Source organism: Schistocerca piceifrons, chromosome 5, assembly GCF_021461385.2.
Source record: "Schistocerca piceifrons isolate TAMUIC-IGC-003096 chromosome 5, iqSchPice1.1, whole genome shotgun sequence".
In the NCBI taxonomy this organism is placed as follows: domain Eukaryota; kingdom Metazoa; phylum Arthropoda; class Insecta; order Orthoptera; family Acrididae; genus Schistocerca; species Schistocerca piceifrons.
The window spans coordinates 565,713,437-565,727,679 of record NC_060142.1 but is presented as its reverse complement, the minus strand read 5'-3'; the positions used below and the strand labels follow the sequence as shown (position 1 = coordinate 565,727,679).

Genomic DNA, 14,243 nt, shown 5'->3' with positions numbered 1-14,243 from the left:
AACTTTGATCGGTGAGTGCACTGTATTCAGAAATTTGGACATCATTAAGCCCATGCAACATTATGTTTCCCCACTCCATATCACCTGGACCACCAAAACTATCATGTTCGATAATGCTTGTGGGTGCACTATGTGTTCCCACCTCTTACCGCATGATGGTGCGTCCAGAATCACTACTCAGACGGAATGTACTCTCATCCTAAAAGAGCTCGCGACACTACTCGTCGTTGGTCGAGTCTCTATGCTCTTGGCAACTTCGCAAACGGTGCCGCCGATTTGCGGCTGACAAGGGAACACAACACATTGGTCTTCGGGCAAAGAGACCTCCCCCATGCAGTCGCCGTGCCACGGTGGCGCGCTAAATGCGTGCGTTGCAGTCGTGTTAAATGTGGTTGCAACTGCACCCGGTATTTGGCGTGGATCCTTTCTTGCCTGTTGCACTACGTAGCTGTCATCCGCTGCTGTAGTTGACAGTGATCGACCACTTCCTCTCATTCGGGCAGCAGTACCCGTGGTTCGGAACTCTGCCCATGCGCGTGAAACAGTCTTGTGAGCAGTACCAAATTTTTCGGCTACACTCGTCGCATTTCGGCCTTTTTCCTGTTTCCTGATGATTCTTTCCCGTGTGAACTCATCCAAATGTTGTCTCCAGGCCGTGTTGTAATGAACACAATCACAGTGCGCCTTAACTGCTAGCTGATTGACACACGCTGTATTTTTCCGATCCTCCAACTACCTCGTGTATCCGGGTCAGTCCTGTTTGGCGCTGTAGTCACGTTGATCTCACACTGTGTGACGTCGAACTTCCTATGCACGACTGGCAACATGCTCCCAAACTTCATTAATTTCCACTGAGTTGGTAATACGTTATGTTACTTGATCTGTGTCGTCTTTAAGTTTTGCAGTCCTAGATTATCGATTTAAAGCTGGCTCTCGAAACTTTGAGTAGGTTTTGTGGGGACAGTTTACGTCTATCTCCTAATGTTAACCAGTTCAGTTTTTTCAGTACCTCACATGGGTTAACAAAACCGATGACCAGTCGTGTTGCTTTTCTTTGTATCCTTTCGCTATTCCCTGTTAGCCCTGTTTGATACGGGGTGTCACACACTTGAGCAGTATTCCAGGACCGCTCACATGAGTTTTGTCTCCTTTGTACACTAATGTCAAATTCCCAGTATCCTGAACGTATGTGATTGTTCCATTTCGTATCCGTACAAGCTGTTACACACAGGTATTTGTGTGAGTGGAGCGATGTCACTTGTGATTCATTTATAGTTTAGGCGTAGGATATTATATTTTTTTCGTTTTTTAAAGTGCGCGGTTTTACATTTGTGAACATTTAAAGTAAATTGCCAAACTTTGCACCATTTTGAATTCTTATCGAGATCCCAATGTTCGTGCAGATCGGTTCAGACAGTTCGGAGGCTAATATTAATATCGACTGCAAGGCAGTTAATATACAACACAACATAAAGGGTCCGGAAACACTTCCGTGATGAACCCCCTAATTTCTCTAAGCGGCAGTGCCGCTAGCCTTCACGCTGATGTGACCGAGACGGGTACCGGTGCCGACTTCTCCCCTCGGCACTCGTCCCGCCGGCTGCAGCCTCCTTGCGGTGTGTGGCTCCTCTCGGCCGTGAGTCGCGAGTTACGAGCGGCGCAAATGTGTGCGGCTCCCGGACAGGTGTGCGCCGGCGACGGTGACAGTCACCGCCGCCCTATTGATCCAGCGTGTAGGGCAGCCCCGGCACACTCCTCTCTCCTCTCCTAGCCGCTCCTCTGCTCTCCTTAAAGCCTGCCCGCCCGCTCTCACGCCAAAACAAGTTTCATTCTGCGAGAGATTTAAGTGTCACATTCGCCTCGGCGCACCTTCCTTGTCGAGAAAAGGAAACAGTTTCCGCCACCGGTGTAGCGAGTCTCGATTTCCAGATGCTAGTAGCTCTTAGGAAGCTGTGCGTGTGACACACCGGTGGAACGGTCGCAGTTTATTTTGGCCGGCGGCGCCTCTCACACTACGATTCGACGTGGCTTTTAGCGGAATCGATGCCGTCTTCCGGAAAGAGATGAAAGCGGCGCGGCGCGCAGTGGCTCGGCGCCGCTGCCGACGGGCCGTCACGTCTCCTTTAATTTGTATGCTCGTGTTTCGGCTCCCCCTGCTGCAGCGGCTGAATGGAGGCCCTCGGACCGCACCAGGGCGCCGCGGACTGCAGCTGACTCGCGCGCACCCAGCCTCCTTTCTGTGCCACTTTCGCCGTCCCTCCGCGCCGCAGATAGAATGAAACGAACCCTCTGGTCGCTATTACTCTGCTCTTCGAGTCACTGCTGTCAAGACTGTGGTGATCACCATGCATTACGACAGGCGTGGGTAACCTTTGATGACCTGCGAGTTTGATTCACATACTTAAGCTCGCGGGCTGCCTCGTCACGTGATGCGATAGCAGTGCTCCTGGCGCATAAAGTCAAAACTGTAGCGTGCGTGACGTTAATGTTCGTGCTTTATGGGATAACGCACCGATATGATTGGCACCCCTTTTTCAACACGCCATGCCCACAGACTCTGCTTGAGAACATGCGTTTTTGAGACAACATTCGTATTATGTGGACATCATCTTCAGACATTTACATGTTATTTACCCGTGGAAACATTTTTCCTTTGCTGATGACGTTTTACAATAACCGTCTTAAAACTTCTGTTACTATTGCTGTAGTAACGACCTCCTTCACGACACACAAATAAATGCAAACATCTGCAACGAGGTGCCAGGTATCTTGAAATGTCATCGTGGAAAGTTAAACGTCCATAAAGGCACCTCCCGCCTGAAGTTAGGCAAAGTGCACCCAACGAGTGTCGAAAGGGTTGCCTAACTTTCAGGAGCCAGAGCAGCGCTAGGCTGATTTGGTGTCTAAAATTCCTGAAGTTACGTACTCAAAAATTGTGGATGGATACCACCGAGAGTCTTGCCGAACTGGGAGCGGGGGGGGGGGGGGGGATGTGTTAGAGGGCCCTTTGCCGTTTTATTCACGCGCATATTAATGCTGCGCTCCCGAGTTATCACTCAATAAGAGAACTGAAAAAGCGTAAGTACCGTCGCTGCTTCGGAGGAAGTTCGTATTTCGTTGAGTGGTTTTGAACGGTCCGTAGTGGTTCCAGCCTGTACACAGGAGCAAAAATTGCTGCACTTCAAAGGGGAGCGACCACGTTCGATGCGAAATCATCCCCACAGTGTCCTTAGAGAACGGCTGAAACGTCCAGGGATGCCAGCAATGTCAGATGTTGTCAAGAACATCTTTCTGTTTCTCGTAGCACTGCCAGCTGTCGTTTTCGACCGCGAATGTATGGGAATCAACGCCCCAGGGAAAGGAAGGGTTTCGTTGATGGCGTTTACGTCACCGTCTGACGCCCTCTACTGTCGATTCTCAGTGGCACAGATCAACAAGACCTTCCCAAAATTCTCCCGATAAACCAAAGTTGATCATTCGCCTTCCCTACCACAATTCTCACATCCTCGGTTCATTTCATATCGCTTTACAAAGTTACACCCAGATATTTAAAAGACCTGACTGTCAAGCAGGAGACTATTGATATCGTATTTGAACATTATGGGTATGTTTTTCCAACTTATCGGCATTAATTTACATTTTTCTACATTTAGGGTCCGCATCTCGTGGTCGTGCGGTAGCGTTCTCGCTTCGGACGCCCGGGTTCCCGGGTTCGATTCCCGGCGGGGTCAGGGATTTTCTCTGCCTCGTGATGGCTGGGTGTTGTGTGCTGTCCTTAGGCTAGTTAGGTTTAAGTAGTTCTAAGTTCTAGGGGACTGATGACCATAGATGTTAAGTCCCATAGTGCTCAGAGCCTCTACATTTAGAGCTAGCTGCCATGTACCACAGGAACTAGAAATTTTGTCTAAGTTATCTTGTTTCCTCCTGTAGTCACTCAACTTATACAACTTCCCGTACACCACAGGAGGCATTCTCATTGTCCGTTCCCTGCTCCTGCTTGTAGCGCTCCTGTAAGCTGCTGCTTCGTGGAGGGGCGTTAATAACTTTTTGTGCAAAGATGTTGGAAACACCGACCGTCACTGAGGAAGTAATCGCCCGGCTTTGTAGGCTCTGGTCACAAGCCATTCTGGAGGATTGGTGGAAGACCTGGCCCTTCGGCTCCAGGCTCAAGGAAGCCTCCTTCCTCCAGAAACAGTACCTTGTTGGAGACAGTGGCCAAAGGAAAGCCCACAGGCACGGCCAAGAAATGAGATACTAACACTCACGGAAGAAACGATATCCCTGAGAAATGGCTGAACCACACCCTTGGAGAATTAATGTTGCGCAGGAGAGCTTCGGTAAAGCTTGGAAAGTAGAAGGGTGAGATACTGGCTGTTTTTGTGAGCGGCCGAAATACTCATTTTCAATCAGGAATGATGGTCGGCATTTGAAAAAGCTTTTACCGAATGCGAGTACAGTTGTTCTCGAGAAAAAAATTAGTAGAAGCTGACATAAACAATTATTATAATGAGGGATACTAGAAACGTTCTTAAACTCGATTCAACTAAACCTCGATTAGCATAATTTACCGCCAGTGGCGTACGATATTCGACACGACACGGCCTGGTGAGCATGTGCTTTATACAGGGTGTTCAAAAAATACTGTCGAATACTTTGAGAGGTGGTAGTACTCATCGAAACGAGAAAAATAAGTCTAATAAACATGGTTCCGGAAATGCACACTTTCTGAGATACGTCCAATAAACATGGGTTTGGAAATACGTATTTCCTGCAATAAACTCGTGTTTACAGGAGGTGTTCAACGTGGTGTGCATCCATGACAATGCACTCCTCTGCCCTCCGGCGTAAGGAACGACGCACCTTTTTAAGTATACCCGGGCGTTGTGCATGCTGGCACCCATTGAAGACGTGACCCGTACTGTCCACACATCGTTGATTGGCGTGGTGTAGACAAATTCCTTCAAGTGTCCCTATAATCGAAAGGCTAGGGGATTGAGGTCTGGGAAACGAGCAGGTCAAGGTGTGCCATCCCCGCCTCCCTCGACCGATCCAGCGGTCCAGAAGTGTTTGCGTCAGATGTTCGTGAAAATTGTGACGAAAGCGTGCTGGTGCGCCATCATGCATGAATCACGTTTGTATTCATTGCTCCAATTGCGCAGCCTCCTGCAAGGTAGGCAATACATTAATGAGAAACTCTAAATAATGCGCCCCAGTTAACTTTTGTGATAGTACGTATGGGCCTATTAATCTATCGCCAAATACGCTTGCTCATACGTTGACTGAGAATCGGTGTTGATGCCCTCTTTCCTGAATTACTTGCGGATTTACGTCTGCCCATACGTGCTGGTTGTGGAAATTCACAACACCATCTCTTGTGAACCATGTATTATTTATTTATTTCATTAACAGTACAGAGTAACCCACCGCCTTGAAATGTATAGTGGGTCGGATGCTTCTGAATCTAACAGCAAAGACTTGTCATTGTTACACTCTTAATGGTATACAGTTGATAATTCTTTTTTTTACCTCATCGGTAAATAAAATTCTGGATGTGAACAATGGATCTGCGGCACACTTCTGCAACAGTCATTGACAGAATCGCCTTCTGCCATGATGATCCTGTGGCCTTAGGGCTTGAACGCGCTGTAGATGAGATGGGTACAGCAATTGTTCATGAAGTACCCCCCATATAAGAGAGTGCGACAGGTCTTCTACTGCTGATAATTATCGGACACTGAGCGCAGAGGTTTCTTTCATCGAACGTAGCAGACGCACCTCCACGTCAGACGTGCAAACTCTGCGGGGCCTTCCACTGTCAGTCTTCCGTGGTGCAAAGGCACCTGTGTCCTCAGACGTAGGAAAAATCTGTCGAACAGCTTATCAGAGGGCACTCTGTGCTCTAGATATTTTTCAGCCTAGAGGGCACGAGCTCCCAGGCTACGTCGGTTTGCTAAATCATATCAGAACATCGTATCCGCCGTTTCACTTGTCGAGTAGTAGGCGTCCACTGCTAACAAGTGGCGGAAGAGAGAAACTGTAAATGTACTACACCATTTGTACGTAGAAACAGCACAATAAGAGCAAACATGTAAATGAATCCGCATTTAGAAAAGGTAAATCACCATGATACGCACCCAAAGTTGACAGTGCTGTACAGTGAGGCAAACAAACACAACGAAAACCAACATAGCCTACAACACGACTGCCGGCCGGTGTGGCCGAGCGGTTCTAGGCGCTTCAGTCTGGAACCGGGCGACTGCTCCGGTCGCAGGTTCGAATCCTGCCTCTGGCATGGATGTGTGTGACGTCCTTAGGTTAGTTAGGTTTAAGTAGTTCTAAATTCTAGGGGACTAATGACCTCTGATGTTAAGTCCCATAGTGCTCAGAGCCATACAGCACGACTCGAACCTCACAACTGACTGCATACCACCTAATGGTAGGTAGAGTACTGTGGGTAAGACATCATGATACCCTGCCGACACATTTGACAAAGCGCCAATGCAACGACTGTGCTGATATCCTCAACCAATCGTCGCGCAGCCGCTCCGGTAAACACGTGTGTATCTCGAAAAGTATGCGTTTCCGGATCCATGTTTATTGGACTTATTTTTCCTGTAACGAAGAGTACTACCACCTTTCAAAGTATTCGAAACTTCTTTTTGAACTCTCTGTAAATAGCGCGGGGAAAGTAGAAAAAGAATATGAAAACTAGTTATAGCTGCTAAAAATGATTGATTATTGTAGGTTTTTTGAGCTTTTATTATTGTTATTAAATGAAACAACAAGTTCAATGTTACCAGTCACCGTTTTATTTATTTCCACGACGCGTTTCGAAGGTTTAAACCTCCACCATCGGGTGGATTTACATAAGTAAGTATTACATTTGTGTGTGTGTTGTGTTACGATTTTTTGGAGGAACTTGTGGCACTGCCTAGTGGAGAAACGAGACACTATTTCAGAATAGTGAAGGTACTGTAGTTTACTTATTTAATGTTTACCATTAGATATCAGTTTAATTTTTCGTCAAAAGTAATCCTAAACCATATTCTGAAATAGTGTCTCGTTTCTCCACTAGGCAGTGCCACAAGTTCCTCCAAAAAATCGTAACACAACACACACACAAATGTAATACTTACTTATGTAAATCCACCCGATGATGGAGGTTTAAACCTTCGAAACGCGTCGTGGAAATAAATAAAACGGTGACTGGTAACAGTGAACTTGTTGTTTCATTTAATGTCTGTAACAGTCACGGTAAAGCCTAACCTAAAAATGTTCGCATTTAATGTTATTATTGTATTTTTTAAATTTTCTTCACGTGCTTCTCTGACTCTTTTTGCGAATAGCGAAAGGCTATTGAAGTAGTGTGAGAACATCCCATAGAATATGCCTCGGGATTAGTCGACACACTACGTCAAAGCACAACAGGGGCGCCTACTAGAGGGGCAACTCAGATGCCAAGCCAATAAAGCTTATGGCTCGTGGTGTTCGGGAGTAAACGGATGACCATGTCACCTGCACAAGTTAGACCTCTTCTGAATGGAGAAGTTTTCTCTTATGCTGTGAGTCCTGTTCTCTACGTAATCACCGAGCGAGGTGGCGCAGCGGTTAGCACACTGGACTCGCATTCGGGAGGACGACGGTTCAATCCCGGCTGCGGCCATCCTGATTTAGGTTTTCCGTGATTTCCCTAAATCGCTTCAGGCAAATGCCGGGATGGTTCCTTTGAAAGGGCACGGCCGATATCCTTCCCCATCCTTCTCTCACCCGAGCTTGCGCTCCGTCTCTAATGACCTCGTTGTCGACGGGACGTTAAAAACACTAATCTCCTCCTCCTTCTACGTAATCGAATGGAAGGACATTAGAGAGTCAGGGGAGATACTGTGTAAACACGTTAGGGTTATTACTGCAAGATCCTACCGTGGCGTGTGTAACGTCGGAAAACTGTCTTCATCAACGATCGGATGAAGATGATGTTTTTTGGTGGAAGTGCTGTCACTGCTATGCTATTTCAAAAATCTACTAATCCATCTGTTAGGTTTTCTTAACGTGTTAACCACTAAATTTTTATTACTATTCACTTACATCCAGATAGGAAGAAAAACACACATTTCAAGTACGGCAGCAGCATTCTTTGAGGAATTTAAAATTTTAGTCCGATCCTCAAATGAGAATCATGACACACACCATCTATCTGTAATGCCGCTGTTCACAGCATTCCCTGTGTAGTCCCACATCGCATTTACAGCATTATTTTTTTGCTTTTTTCGCACATACTTCACATGTCTCTTTTCTGACCATTTCTGTGCGTTCGAGTGTGTTTTTCGGATGTTCTAATGCCAACAGGAACACGATTCTTTGAGGATTTCTGACCAGTCATTTTTGGATCAGATGTGTCCTGGGAACCATCCATGTGTTATACAGCAAGGAAATGTTATCGTTGGTGAGACAAAACAGTACCTAGGAGCTCACCAACACTAGGTCTGTGGCGTTGGTGAGCAAAGGGAAGTACCACCTTTACATCTTATTTTGATTCTGTATTTTTGGACGTTTCCGTTCCATCCTGTCCCACTCCTCCCTTATGCTTGTAATACTCTGTGATCAGTTTAGGTTGAGGGACGATAATATCTTTCTTCTAAACATTCGCAAGCTTACTCTCTTCAAACGATATTGCGTATCCCTAACTTTCCCCTCCAACATTAACCTAAACATCTTGACGTTCACCGAAAGAATCGTCACTTCATATTTACAATCTACAAAATTGACAAAATCTTCAGTTAGCATATCTGCATTATGGTGTCACACCATCCTGGAGGAAGTTCCACGATGTCTATAGAACCATTGTTGCCGTCATCTTCAAAAAATGGCTCTGAGCACTATGCGATCTAACTTCTGAGGTCATCAGTCGCCTAGAACTTAGAACTAATTAAACCTAACTAACCTAAGGACATCACACACATCCATGCCCGAGGCAGGATTCGAACTTGCGACCGTAGCGGTCGCCCGGCTCCAGACTGTAGCGCCTAGAACCGCACGGCCACACCGGCCGGCCGTCATCTTCACTCTCAGAATCTCAGAAGTTCTGGGAATTCACGAGTCTTCAAGTTCTTTCAAAGAAAGAAGCATTTATCGAACTATTTCTTGTAAAATGGTATTTACTATGGTATTTACAAAATATGAGCTGAAATTCCTGTCAATATCAGGTGTGAGCCCCCAAATGGGGCTTTATGTGCCTGTTTCCACTGTACCCACACAAATTAGGCTGATACGAAAAAAATGCTGTTATCGTAATCAACAGTCACCTACAAATGCAGTACGACCAAATTAAGCCTCGATCAGCAACTCCTGATCTGCCTTCAAAACTCGCGTTTCGCAATTGTGATAAGAAGTGGTGAGTGGAGCAGGAAAATAAGCAAGTGTGGTCAACAGAAAGCACTCACTTTATGTTAGCTTCTACACTCTCCGTCCTGTGAAAGACGTAAACATCCTAGTTTTCTCTGAGACACACAGATGGCGTTGCTAAGAGGTTAAAGTATGTGATTCCCTAATGGATACCTCGGCAACTAATGGGTGAATCCTAATCCCTGCCAAAGCAGCTTCCCGTACAGTATTTTCAGACTCGGTTTAGTTACAATCGTAACTCAGTCGTCATTCTCGTCAACCTTGACTCTAGAGTACATGATTAGTATAAACTACCAAATTTTAAAACTTAGGTCGCGCGAATGGTAAGGAACAGGGCAACACATTTCTTAATACTAGCTGTCGCGATCTCCACTCTATACTTCAGGAGACAGCATGAGTATTATTTACGTTTACATGTAGGTGCAGAATGGTGCTTTAAAAATGACTTTGAGGGAATTCATTACTGCCAGCAGCACTGGAAGAGAGACAGGAGCGCATGGTCGCTACTTGGAGCGCATGGTCGCTACTTCAGTGTCCGTCTGTCTGGACTTGATAGGGTGTATTATAATGATGTTTTGCGATATCACTCCTGCGGCTGTCTTCAGGAGATGGAAGCGTTAGCGAGATTAGTACTCAGAACAAAGGTTATATATTATCAGTATGTCACTAGCAGACGACCGTTCAGTGTCCAAAGGAGTGGTAGATCCTTGAGATCCGTTTGAATAGATTTCATTTACATGGATGATTTCTGTTCTGTCGGACATGTCACACAGAACAGATGCCATAGATATATATATAACACTGAAGACTCAAAGAACTGATACACCTGCGTAATATCGAGAAGGTCCCCGCGAGTACGCAGGAGTGCCGCAACACGACGTGGCATGGACTCGACTAATGTCTGAAGTAGTGCTGGAGGGAATTGACACCATGAATCCTGCAAGGCTGTCCATAAATCCGTAAGAGTACGCGGGGGTGGAGATCTCTTCTGAACAGCAAGTTGCAAGGCATCCCAGATATGTTCAATAACTTTCATGTCTGGGGAATTTGGTGGTCAGCGGAAGTGTTCAAACTCAGAAGAGTGTTCCTGAAGCCACTCTGTAGCAATACTGGACGTATGGGGTGTCGCATTGTCCTGCTGGGATTGCCAAAGTCCGTCGGAATGCACAATGGACATGAATGGATGCTGGTGATTAGACAGGATGTTTACGTACGTATTACCTGTCACAGTCGTCTCTAGACGTATCAGGGGTCCCATATCACTCCAACTGCACACGCTCCACACCATAACAGAGCCTCCACCAGCTCGAACAGTCCCCTGCTGACAGTCAGGCTCCATGGATTCATGAGGTTGTCTCCATACCCGTATGCGTCTATCCGCTCTATACAATTTGAAACTAGATCCGTCCGACCAGGCAGCATGTTTCCAGTCATCAACAGTCCAATGTCGGTGTTGACGGGCCCAGGCGAGGCGTGAAGCTTTGTGTAGTGCAGTCAACATGGGTACGCGAGTAGGCCTTCGGCTCCGAAAGCCCATATCGATGATTTTTCGTTGAATGGTTCGCACGCTGACACTTGTTGATGGCCCAGCATCGAAATATGCAGCAGTTTACGGAAGAGTCGCACTTCTGTCACGTTGAACGATTCTCTTCAGTCGTCGTTGGTCCCGTTCTTGCAGGATCTTTTTCCTGCCGCAGCGATGTCGGAGATTAGATGTGTTACCGCATTCCTGAGATTCACTATACTCTCGTGAAATGGTCGTACGGGAAAATCCCCACTTCATCGCTGCCTCGGAGATGTTGTGCCCCATCGCTCATGCGCCGACTGTAACACCACGTTCAGTCTCACTTGAATCTTGATTATCTGCCATTGTAGCAGCAGTAACCGATCTAACAACTGCGACAGACACTTGTTGTCTTATATAGGCGTTGCCGACGGCTACGCCGTATTCCACCTGTTTACATACCTCTGTATTTGAATACGCATGCCTATGTCAGTTTCTTTGGCGCTTCAGTGTATATCTGTAAGCTTGACTGCTGTCATATCCTCAGTGCGGATGCACAATAGCGTCAGAACCTCTTGCGGAAGTACGGGAAACGTTGCGAGCAAATTTTTGGAAATTTGTGGTAAGTTTCTGTAGGACTAAACTGCTGAGGTCATCGGTCCCTCGGTTTACACGCTACTTAATCTAACTTCCGGTAAGGATAAAACACACTCCCATGCCCCAGGGAGGACTCGAGCTTCCGACGAGTGGAGCCGCGCGAACCATGGCAAGGCGCCTCTGACCGCGCGGCTACCAGGTGCGGCGTTGTGTGCAAATGAGGTAAATCGACTCTGACGCACTTAGCAGTGTGCGATAAGTTAGGAACTTGGGTCGGACAATTAGCATGCTCGGATAGACGAGGTGGGTAAGACCACTGCTCGATTAAAGTGTGAAATCAGGGTTCGACTCCCGGCCTGGAACAAATTTTCAACTTTAACCATGGAATTATTTCAGTGCCCGATTACGGCTAATGACGATACCTCCATCGATATATAGATTTTATTTACTCTGATCCTCTCGTCGCGCCGTGCGACAGGTGCATCTATAATATTGATGTCGGATGCCCATTATCTTAGAATTTCGGTCCCAGAGCAGACAGAGATAATCCAAATAGGTATTGTTACGAATGGAATGTGTTACGGACTACGATGTGTGGCGAGTCGGTACACAAGAACTATTCAGAACGGAAACGCTAAGAGGGAACCCGGCGTCGCGAATTTTAATGCTGCGGTCGTTTTAGAGTAACATGTGTTAGACACTTGCGGCACTGAATAATTGCATTCTGTAGCTACGTAATAATCTCTTTTGTAATCGCTTGAGATCACTAGCTGCCTGGTTGGCTGAACGGCGTAGAAGGGCATGGTGCCTCCAGTAGGAGCCAAACCTAGTAAATCTCTCTGATTTTCGAACCAATCTTGGCGTTGACAACTGTTTCCCTTGTTTACCATCCAAAATTATTTAACTCAGTTACGAGAAATTATGGAGTTACGTGTAATAATAATTGTAGACAGTCGTAAGGCGTGGTGATCAAACAAGGGTGATGCTTATGCGGTTGAGACTGCAATTGGAATTGAATACTACGGAACGGTTGGTAGACTAGTTTTTGTATGCTCCCATTAAATAAATAAATAAATCGATACGCATTTAGACAAGTTTCGGTTTTTTTCTTTTTTTTCTTTTTTGCACATTCACCGAAGAAATAAAATAAGGGCTTGTTATGGCGACACATCAATGAATGAGACCAAGGGGGAGAATGAGGCTTGTCCATAAGGTTTCCACTCGATCAGCCTCAGAGAGAACACCGTTAGCCAAAAGGCATCCTGTATCTCAGGGCTTTTTGGTGGCGTGTACTATTAAGTCCGATAACGTCCGGGTGTCGCGTCAAAAGTATTTTGTGAATCATCGCTTACAAATTTCCAAAAGTTGACTACATGCCTTTTTAAAATGTTTAAATATTAAGTACGTATTTGAAAAGCGCCAGGTTCAAGTTCCTGTCCACCCATCTTGACAGAGGCTTGCCGTAATTATCCTACATCCTTTGCAGCAATGGTGGACCGGTTAAATATATAAGGCCGCACGCGGTATCATTCCCCTTCTTTCGTATTTCAAACTTGTGTTCCGTCTCTTATCTGCTGAACCTGACACGACGTTGAGGTCTAAATTTCTTTTCGTCATTTTAGTTTGCTGGTGATTAGTGTGTGAACACTCCGTCTTTGGTTTAATCACAAGATTCCGTCGTTTCCGCCAGTATGCTGAAAAAAGCAGACGTTAGTTTTGGGTGAGCTCAGTGGCCGGTGGAGGACGGTGAACGCAGCTGCTGACGTCCTGTTCCAGCAGAGGGGTGCAGCCGGCGCTGTTGACGCCAGTCGCGGGCTGACGCGCGCCGGGCTGCGTGCACGCAGGGGCAGGCGGCAGGTGCAGCGCCGCCGCCGCTATATTGCGGCGTGTGTTTGTGCGTGATGCACGCTGTTGACCCCGGCCGTAACTCGCGCGCCATACCGTAGCGTAGCGTAGCTCACTCCGGGGGAGACGAGCCGCTCGTTACCCCACACACCACTGTGCGCTGCTATACACTGTGTACCTGCACCACTTACCGCTCAGTTCCAAGTGATGCGCCACAAGAAAGACGGTCGATTCGCCTTCGTGCAAGCCAGAAATTCTGCGAATTTGCCATCGTATAATAGTAATTCTTATTAACGTTTAAAAACCCAGAAACAAAGTAGCTGACGCTGAGATAAGTAATGTAATGTAAGACACCTGGGGTCGCAAATACACCAAAAATGGAAGAGAAATGTTGAACATGTGACGTCACCACATGACGTATCTCGATGCACGTGCAGCGGTTGGGGTAGGGCGTGAAAGGATGATTGAGCGATGCAATACTTGCATTCGAGCAAACGGTACAAATTTCAAACGCATTTTGTAAATGTGATCTGTTGTCAACGTAGAAGTTACAAAATTGTTGTCCTCGCTGTAGCCAAGTGAAAACTGTTCTTAGTTTCCTTCCTTTCTTTCTTTTCTTTTTTGTTTACAGTCATTATTCTGTAAACGAAACGTAGGTTATTTAATGATAACGACGCAATTCGGAAGCTTATACTCATTTACTTGTAATGCAATACGGCAGACTTTTCTCGTACTGTACTTTGCAGAAAACCAGCGGAGACCGCTAGATCGCTAAATAAAATAATAAATCTTGCAGCAATGTAAATACATAATTGCCTAACACAGAGATAAAAATACTGCCTGCCAGATGCAAGACTCAAATCAGGCGCTCACGTGCCATAGTTGGCCCAGAGCC

General features: G+C 46.3%; 1 protein-coding gene across 1 annotated transcript in view; it reads right to left on the bottom strand.

The window, feature by feature from the left end:
• The window catches only part of LOC124799142 (transcription factor Maf-like), an 18,514-nt gene extending 5,072 nt beyond the window's left edge, over positions 1–13,442 (bottom strand). The window contains exon 1 of the mRNA XM_047262678.1: positions 13,268–13,442. Coding sequence (XP_047118634.1) covers positions 13,268–13,442 — 175 coding nt within the window. The remainder of the gene's footprint in view (positions 1–13,267) is intronic.
• Positions 13,443–14,243: the final 801 nt, after the last annotated feature.